The 8,333-nt window shown below is 44.0% G+C and overlaps 1 protein-coding gene across 1 annotated transcript; it reads right to left on the bottom strand.

The window, feature by feature from the left end:
* Nucleotides 1–30: 30 nt before the first annotated feature.
* On the bottom strand, nucleotides 31–8,327 carry LOC104964907 (E3 ubiquitin-protein ligase CBL-like). Its single transcript, XM_010793805.1, has 6 exons — nucleotides 8,012–8,327; nucleotides 5,706–5,794; nucleotides 5,334–5,534; nucleotides 5,142–5,230; nucleotides 3,538–3,798; nucleotides 31–1,959 (listed from the first exon to the last, which is right to left on the bottom strand). Exons 3-6 carry the CDS (start codon nucleotides 5,465–5,467, stop codon nucleotides 1,664–1,666), a joined length of 780 nt encoding a protein of 259 aa, XP_010792107.1. The 5' UTR covers nucleotides 5,468–5,534; nucleotides 5,706–5,794; nucleotides 8,012–8,327; the 3' UTR covers nucleotides 31–1,663.
* Between the last annotated feature and the right edge of the window lie 6 nt (nucleotides 8,328–8,333).

The following is an 8,333-nucleotide window of genomic DNA, read 5'->3' as shown; positions in this document are numbered from 1 at the left end:
TTCTGTAGTGTTCTGTGGTGTTCTGTGGTGGGTAAACATTATTCCTGAGTTAGCTCTCACAGATGGCCCGAACACTGACTTTAATGTAGACTTGGGGGTGAGCCAGCAAACCCATGAGCCTACTTTAAAAAACAACAACAGAGAATCAGAAACTCCCACAGAGAAGAGAAATGGATGTGATGGAAGCCTGAGCCTGTTACAAAGCGTCTGGTTTCTGTAGCAGAGTCTTCTTGTAGAGAATCGTAAATCATTTTAAAAAAGAGGGTTTAAAACACTGAAGATTTGACCGCTTGCAGGCTCACAGGCTGCTTGTACTTTCAAGTATGCTACATTACGGACCAGAGAAACATGGGGGATACTGTCACTCTAAAAAAAACAGAATGACGGTTAAACACAATATTCACAAATGTACATTTAAGGCTTAATTGTTTAGCACTAACAATAGTAGCAGCAGTGAAGCACTTCTGAATGAATTATAATAACAATATTTATGATCATATAACAATAATATATTACCAAAGTAATTCGATGACGTTTTTTTTTCTTTCTTCTCACTGGACTGAGCTGGAGACAGAACACTTCGACCAGCCAGCCAATGAAGTTAGACAAAGACAGAATGTTTCAGCCACCAGGGATCACACAACACGAGCCTGTCGGTACTGCAGGGTCGTCGCCATTAGCACGTCCTCTAATAATCTCAGCGCCAGGCTCTACAGCTACACCGGTTTAGAGTGAGAGCAGTAGTACGTACACTGACTAACACCACATTCATGTTGTTCATTTAGGAGCAGAGGAGAAGTCTGGCACACACACACACACACACACACACAGAAACATGCTCACATACACATACTCATTATAAAAACATACTGCCAGACCATAGTCCAGACCCCAAACTATCGTCATGCTACTTTGAAAAATACAACACGACAAAACAAGCATGTTTATAAAAAGAAAAGTACCAAAGCAACGTTGTTTATCAAAGGCCATTCCAGACTGAATCCATGATGAAGTGCTCTGCCGCACGTCTTCAAAGCTGCTGAGTGAACTCATGGTGAGGTCGCCCCGACTCTTCCTCACATGAACGTCTTCCTCAGTCTGAGAAAACGGTCAAATTTAACCTGGTCCCCGTCTACCAACATCGCTTGTACCAACAGCAACCCTCAAAGCTGAAGTCATTTTTTTTTTTTTTTTTTTACATACTGTATATGCACGTACTGTATATATTACACATATTTAATATATATTTACTCATATATTACACTTTCATATAGACATACATTTTTAGTTTTATTTGTGAGGTGTTGGTTACATTGTCAGCAAGAGGCTTCAACTTGAAAGATACGAATCTGTCTTCCTGACGTCCTACGAGAAGTCTCGCGCCACGCGGCATCCCATCATTGTTCCGCACGCGCTCACTCACCCCCCCCCGTGGATGTCTCGTGGAAAACGAAGAGGCCTGCAGTAGCGGTTTACAGAAGGCCGGACACTGTTGAAAGCGCATGGAGTCCAGGGCGCTCTGGAGTAACAGCCAGTTAAAAACCCACAGGGATGTCGGGCGTCAGCACAGAGGTAGTGCTGCAGGCAACCTTTACCCAACCAGGCTGTGCCAAGCTAGGGCGAGAGAGCAAGACACGAGAAAGAGAGAGAGGCACAAAGCGTGCTATGTAAGAATATTCGCGGTGGGGGGAATAGAGACGAACTCTCGTAGGATGTTCCGAGCCATTTCGATATTGTTCTGTGCAATCATCAGTGCTTTCTGGATGTCCTGCTGAGAGTACCCCTGACTCGCGAGGAGCTCGATCTCGATGATGATCTGAGGGTTGGCTTCTCCCCCTGCTGCCCCACCGCTGGGGGAGGCAGGGACGGGCGGGACAGGGCTGGGCCGGCGCTCAGAGTTGATTCGTCGGGGCAGGGGCTTGGGAGGTCTCTCTGGGGCTTCCACCGGCTCGGAGAGGGCTGGAGAGAAGAAGAGAGGGGATTTATAAGCCTTTAAAGCTTTGGAAAATTATATTGTTAATTCTCCACTTTTTAAAGTAATTTAAGTATTGTATTTTAATTTCTGATTACACTCTGTGACATAATAATTTTCCAAATTGGGATCAATAAGGTATCTATCCATCCATCCATCCATCTATCCATCTATATCTCATCTATCTATCTATCCATCTATCTATCCATCCATCCATCTATCCATCCATCCATCTATCTATCCACCCATCTATCTATCAATCTATCCATCTATCTATCTATCTATCTATCTATCCATCTATCTATCCATCAATCTATCCATCAATCTATCCATCCATCCATCCATTTATCTATCTATCTATCCATCTAAACCTGAAATAATATAAACTCCTTTGAAATACTCTTAAAAGTAAATCTTAATGTACAATGACCTATATTGACATTTGACTGGGAACCATCTCCAACTCATTTCAAATACATCCTGATTACCAAAATAAAGCACCTGTGGCAAACAGCCCCCTGAGTGTTTGTCTGCAGTAAGCTATGAGTTTTTGTAATGATACTGTATATACGGTGAACTGGTTGACCTTTAATCTGCAGCAACCTATAATAAAGCTCCCATAGAGAGACCAATTATAATCCGAGAGCTTGTCAGCTTGTCTGAGAGACACTTAATTGGTCCTCAGATATAAAGGTTCAAGTCTTTAGTGGGACACAGACAGCCGGCAATCATCCCACTGTGTAGGTAGAGAATGTCAGCTCACTGCAGAGAGATGAATATTACTCATGGAAATGCTTTCCTGCTTTCTTCTACATAATGTGTGTAGCAGTGAAACGTCCGCAGAGCGGTCACTGGTCAGTCCAACAGCAGGTTTCTCTTAAGTCCTGGAGGGAAATACTTACTGTTCTGGTTTTAAATTCACTGAGGTTACCGAGTAGCTCTCTATAATTATTCTTCTCTATTCTTTGCACACAGTGATTGCACATACTGAGCAAATTAGTTATGTCAATCAATTCATTGTAATTCATCCAAGTCTAATATTAACTTCAGAGAGCTTCCTGAACATCAGTATAATGGCTGGCCTTCATCAGGTAGCAGAAAAACCTCTTAGTCGACTTTTCATGCTGCTCTCCCAGTCAGAGGGCTTTTGTGATAATCCAAGATATTTAGTTTAATTTATTCAAGCTATTTTAGTAAGCACCTGCACAAAGAAGCTGCTTTTATATCTTTTTTACATCCAATGCATTTTATGAAACAAACCAGTTGCCTTATGTGGCACCCCTAATGTAAAACTTTTTAGTGTCACATCATCTAATAAAAGCACATATTTGAAAAGGGTCAGTTCATCCAAATCGCAAAAAGTGACATAATGTTTTCCAACTATTTACTCAGAAAGCCCGATGTGGTGCTTTGATATCCTCTATTTAGCGGTCACCATTAGCCTTTGATTATGATATGCTACTGTACAGCGCCTTCTTTCTCAAATTGTCTTTAAAATAATTTGTACAGTTACTCATGCATTACAAACTAGCTCTGGATCATGTGCATGGGGCAAGTATCCTTACGTGCTGCAGCTCCAGCATCCGAATCAAGAGAAAGACGGCTGAAGGCTGCTGTGGAGGATGAGCATGATGAAGAAGATGAAGAGGAGGAAGACGACGCCCCGATTTCTGAAAGGGTCCGTCGGGTCGTGGCCATCGGCAGCCGCGGTTTAGGGAAGTCGTACCCGTTCTCCTCCTCCTCCTCCTCCTCCTCCTCCTCCCTGTCCTCCGCAGCTTGCTCTCTGCGACCGTTGGACAGCGCCAGAGGGGGCAGCTCTGAGTAGTCTGGGGCGGGGGAAAGACATTTATTAACACTTACGTATCTGACTAATTATATTTAGCATATCCTTGGGACTACTCATTTACACAGGCTGATGTAAACACTAAAATAGACTGAGATGAGTCACGACTATGAGTATTTATGTGTACTTTAATCGTGAAGTCAAATGGAAGACCTTTTTAAGACCCTTTCCATACATTTTAAGACCTTATAGCCACTTGGAGTTTTAATTAGAGTTACATTGGCGACACACTTTACTATATACCAGTGGCGAACCGTCAGGGTCTTCAAAGTATTCAGAGAATACCCTGGAACACTCAGATAAAAACAAAAAATCGATTTAATTATATAAATAAAATGTATATAAAATGTATAAATGAGAATGGTATCTGTGTTGTTGATCTGTAATATTACAAATACGTTGATCTGTTTGTCCTTCTCGGACCAGGCACTACGCATTTCAGTGGTTTTGTGCGAGAAAAGAAAGCAACCAATCAGATCTTGTTCTGGGTCTCTGGTTAGAACAAGGTATTTTATATCCGTGATAGAATGCCCTGGCCGTTGCACTGAATGAGAGCGTACGTTTGGACTGACAGTTTGATCAATCATATATTGATTTGTAGCCAATGGGCGTACTCTTTCAGTTTCCCTCGGTTCCAGGGTATTCTAGAAGGCCCGTTAGTTCACTGGCTCGAGACAGAGGAGCTAGATAAATGCCACGTAGCAATTCATTTGCCGTTTTATTGTTTTTAACGTTGAAATGGCAAGTGCAACAGGTGAAGATGATGTTGTTACGGAATTGTTGTGAGTACCCTTTTCAAGACGACAATTCAGTGAAAGACGGACATTATAACGCCGGGGGCGGGGGGGTGTCTGTGTCTACAGAAGGTCCGGTTGTGATAGATACGGTTCGCCACTGCTATACAGTATTGATTGTCCTTCCTCCTTATCTTTCAACCATTTGGACCCAAACTTGCATTTCCCCATAACGCACCTACGCAATGATTACATTCAGGCAAACTGTAGAATACAACCTCTTTGGACAATTGATATACTTATTGAAAACAAGCTACAACATGTAATACCTTGGAAAATGCCGTTTAATATTTTTAAAGAGCCTTAATTTTCGATAAATTGATTTATCAACTTTTAATACTTTTTACGACCCAGCGGACACCCTGTTTTCTCACATGGTGGGGGTCTTGTTTTGGAGTGAAACTAATATTCACAAATTCAGGTTGATTGGTTTGAGTGACTGTTGTCATGCAGACTGGGTGTCGGAAGCATATAGGTTTAAAAAGTGACACATTCTGCCTCTAAACTGATTTGATTGAGGAAATCTAAATACCTGAATCTCTGGCTTGCTGGGCCCTGGCCTGGATGTCGTACATGGCTTCATACATTTGAGGTCCATCCTCCACTCCAGCCATTGGCAGCCTACAACAACAAACAACAATAATGAAACAACAACCATAACAAACTGCATTTATCAAAGTAGTACAGATGTGCTATAGGTGGATTTATTAAGTGTTTTGAGTACCGTGAGGTGAGTGCGGAGGCTTGTGTCTGCGTCTGGAGTGCTGATGGAGGCTGTGAAGGCCTGGGGACGGGGGGGAGCTCCCCTACAGGAGTTGCAGTAACGGGGGGCAGGACGGGGCGAGAAGAGGGGATCATGTACTCCGACTCTTCCTCACTGTCACGGGCCTCCTCTCCTGCCACTGGCCTCGGGGCTGGAGAGGGTCTGGAAACAAAGAACAAATATTTAAACTAAAGCTGTATTCATGGATATGTGAACTATAGACAGTAAAAAGCTAAACGTTTGTGGAAGAAACAACAAGCACTAAGAAAAAATAGTTTCAGTCAAAGTTGAAATGCTCGACTCATCCGTCCTCATAGTGCCAGTAAATCCTACCTGATTGCCAGAGAATAGATGGCGTTGGCTGAGGCCGAGGGCTTCACTTTGGGGCCGTCGTAATCTGGACCGGCTGGAGCCACAAAACTCTGTAAAGGAAGCAGAAGCTGAAATGTCAGACATTTTAAGGAGAGGAGAATTTTCATAACAATCTTCAAATCAAACAATGATTACATTTAAGGAATAGATAAAATCATTTCATGAAATTCCTTTTTTTGGATTCTTGCTGAAAGTTATCAGAAGATGCCACTGTAAAAATATGAAGCGGATGCCATGAGCTAGTTAGCTTAGCTTTGTAAAAAGACTGGAAACAGGAGGAAGTGGCTTAACACGTTGTTTAGTTAAGATAACGGCTGCTGGATGTATGGTTATATGTACATTTATCTGACTTTAAAGTGCAAGTGAATGCAGGTAAACAAACTAACAATCTTATTGGACCACTACTTCTAAAATTCAGTGTGTTCGCAATTGTAACCAATCAATACACATCAACCCAAACGCTAGTGCAGTGTGGTGTTTGTAGTGTTCTGTGGTGTTCTGTGGTGTTCTGTAGTGTTCTGTAGTGTTCTGTGGTGTTCTGTGGTGTCCTGTGGTGTTCTGTAGTGTTCTGTGGTGTTCTGTGGTGTTCTGTAGTGTTCTGTAGTGTTCTGTGGTGTTCTGTGGTGTTTGTAGTGTTCTGTAGTGTTCTGTAGTGTTCTGTGGTGTTCTGTGGTGTTCTGTAGTGTTCTGTAGTGTTCTGTAGTGTTCTGTGGTGTTCTGTGGTGTTGTAGTGTTCTGTAGTGTTCTGTAGTGTTCTGTGGTGTTCTGTGGTGTTCTGTAGTGTTCTGTAGTGTTCTGTAGTGTTCTGTAGTGTTCTGTGGTGTTTGTAGTGTTCTGTGGTGTTCTGTGGTGTTCTGTGGTGTTCTGTTGTGTGTGTAGTGTTCTGTAGTGTTCTTTGGTGTTTATAGTGTTCTGTGGTGTTCTGTTGTGTGTAGTGTTCTGTAGTGTTCTGTGGTGTTCTGTGTGTTGTGTTCTGTAGTGTTCTGTGGTGTTCTGTGGTGTTCTGTGGTGTTCTGTGGTGTGTGTAGTGTTCTGTAGTGTCCTGTGGTGTTCTGTAGTGTTCTGTGGTGTTCTGTAGTGTTCTGTGGTGTTCTGTAGTGTTCTGTGGTGTTCTGTAGTGTTCTGTGGTGTTCTGTAGTGTTCTGTGGTGTTCTGTGTGTTGTAGTGTTCTGTGGTGTTCTGTAGTGTTCTGTGGTGTTCTGTAGTGTTCTGTGGTGTTCTGTGGTGTTCTGTGGTGTTCTGTAGTGTTCTGTAGTGTTCTGTAGTGTTCTGTGGTGTTCTGTAGTGTTCTGTGGTGTTCTGTGGTGTTCTTTAGTGTTCTGTGGTGTTCTGTGGTGTTCTGTGGTGTTCTGTGGTGTTCTGTGGTGTGTGTAGTGTTCTGTAGTGTTCTGTGGTGTGTGTAGTGTTCTGTAGTGTCCTGTGGTGTTCTGTGGTGTTCTGTGGTGTTCTGTAGTGTTATGTGGTGTTCTGTGGTGTGTGTAGTGTTCTGTAGTGTTCTGTGGTGTGTTCTGTGGTGTTCTGTAGTGTTCTGTAGTGTTCTGTAGTGTTCTGTGGTGTTCTGTAGTGTTCTGTGGTGTTCTGTGGTGTGTGTAGTGTTCTGTGGTGTTCTGTAGTGTTCTGTGGTGTTCTGTGGTGTGTGTAGTGTTCTGTAGTGTTCTGTAGTGTTCTGTGGTGTTCTGTAGTGTTCTGTGGTGTGTTCTGTGGTGTGTTCTGTGGTGTTCTGTAGTGTTCTGTAGTGTTATGTGGTGTTCTGTGGTGTTCTGTAGTGTGTGTAGTGTTCTGTGGTGTTCTGTGGTGTTCTGTGGTGTGTGTAGTGTTCTGTGGTGTTCTGTGGTGTGTGTAGTGTTCTGTAGTGTTCTGTGGTGTGTGTAGTGTTCTGTAGTGTTCTGTGGTGTTCTGTGGTGTGTTCTGTGGTGTGTTCTGTGGTGTGTTCTGTGGTGTGTTCTGTGGTGTTCTGTAGTGTTCTGTGGTGTTCTGTGGTGTGTTCTGTGGTGTTCTGTAGTGTTCTGTGGTGTGTTCTGTGGTGTTCTGTAGTGTTCTGTGGTGTGTTCTGTGGTGTGTTCTGTGGTGTGTTCTGTGGTGTTTGTGGTGTTTGTGGTGTTTGTGGTGTTCTGTGGTGTTCTGTGGTGTTCTGTGGTGTTCTGTAGTGTTCTGTAGTGTTCTGTGGTGTTCTGTGGTGTTCTGTGGTGTTCTGTGGTGTTCTGTGGTGTTCTGTGGTGTTCTGTGGTGTTCTGTGGTGTTCTGTGGTGTTCTGTGGTTTCTCTGACCAGCTGGTGGTCCAGACTGAGGGAGCTGTTGTTCTTCTGCGACTCTGAGCGGGGGTCCAGAGCGGAGGGCAGCGCCAAGGGGAGGGAGTGTCGGTTGGAGAGTTCCCTGACGCCCGCTCGAATGTCCACCCCCAGACTGGACACCTGGCTGGATGAGGAAGAGGAGGAGGACGAGGAGGAAGAGGAGGAACTGGGGGCCTTGGGAACAGGCCGGGAGTTCCAGTCCCCCAGGGGCCGGCTTGGGGGTGTGGGAGGGAGCTTATCTCGAGGGGGGTCCCCAGGAGTGCAGGGCAAGGGCCGCCTCTGCAGCCGTCCATCGGGG

Source organism: Notothenia coriiceps, unplaced genomic scaffold, assembly GCF_000735185.1.
Source record: "Notothenia coriiceps isolate Sejong01 unplaced genomic scaffold, NC01 NC01_scaffold00037244, whole genome shotgun sequence".
In the NCBI taxonomy this organism is placed as follows: Eukaryota; Metazoa; Chordata; class Actinopteri; order Perciformes; family Nototheniidae; genus Notothenia; species Notothenia coriiceps.
Note: the sequence above shows the minus strand (reverse complement) of the source record. Positions and strands in the feature narration are given on the sequence as shown.

What these genes read in the sequence shown, in the direction of transcription:
- LOC104964907 (XM_010793805.1), bottom strand. Translation starts at nt 5,467, where the DNA reads ATGATCCCCTCTTCTCGCCCCGTCCTGCCCCCCGTTACTGCAACTCCT. An exon ending in GCCTCCGCACTCACCTCACG is followed by an intron (nt 5,231 to 5,333) that starts GTACTCAAAACA and finishes TTGTTGTTGTAG; the next exon opens with GCTGCCAATGGCTGGAGTGG. An exon ending in CCAGCAAGCCAGAGATTCAG is followed by an intron (nt 3,799 to 5,141) that starts GTATTTAGATTT and finishes CCCCCGCCCCAG; the next exon opens with ACTACTCAGAGCTGCCCCCT.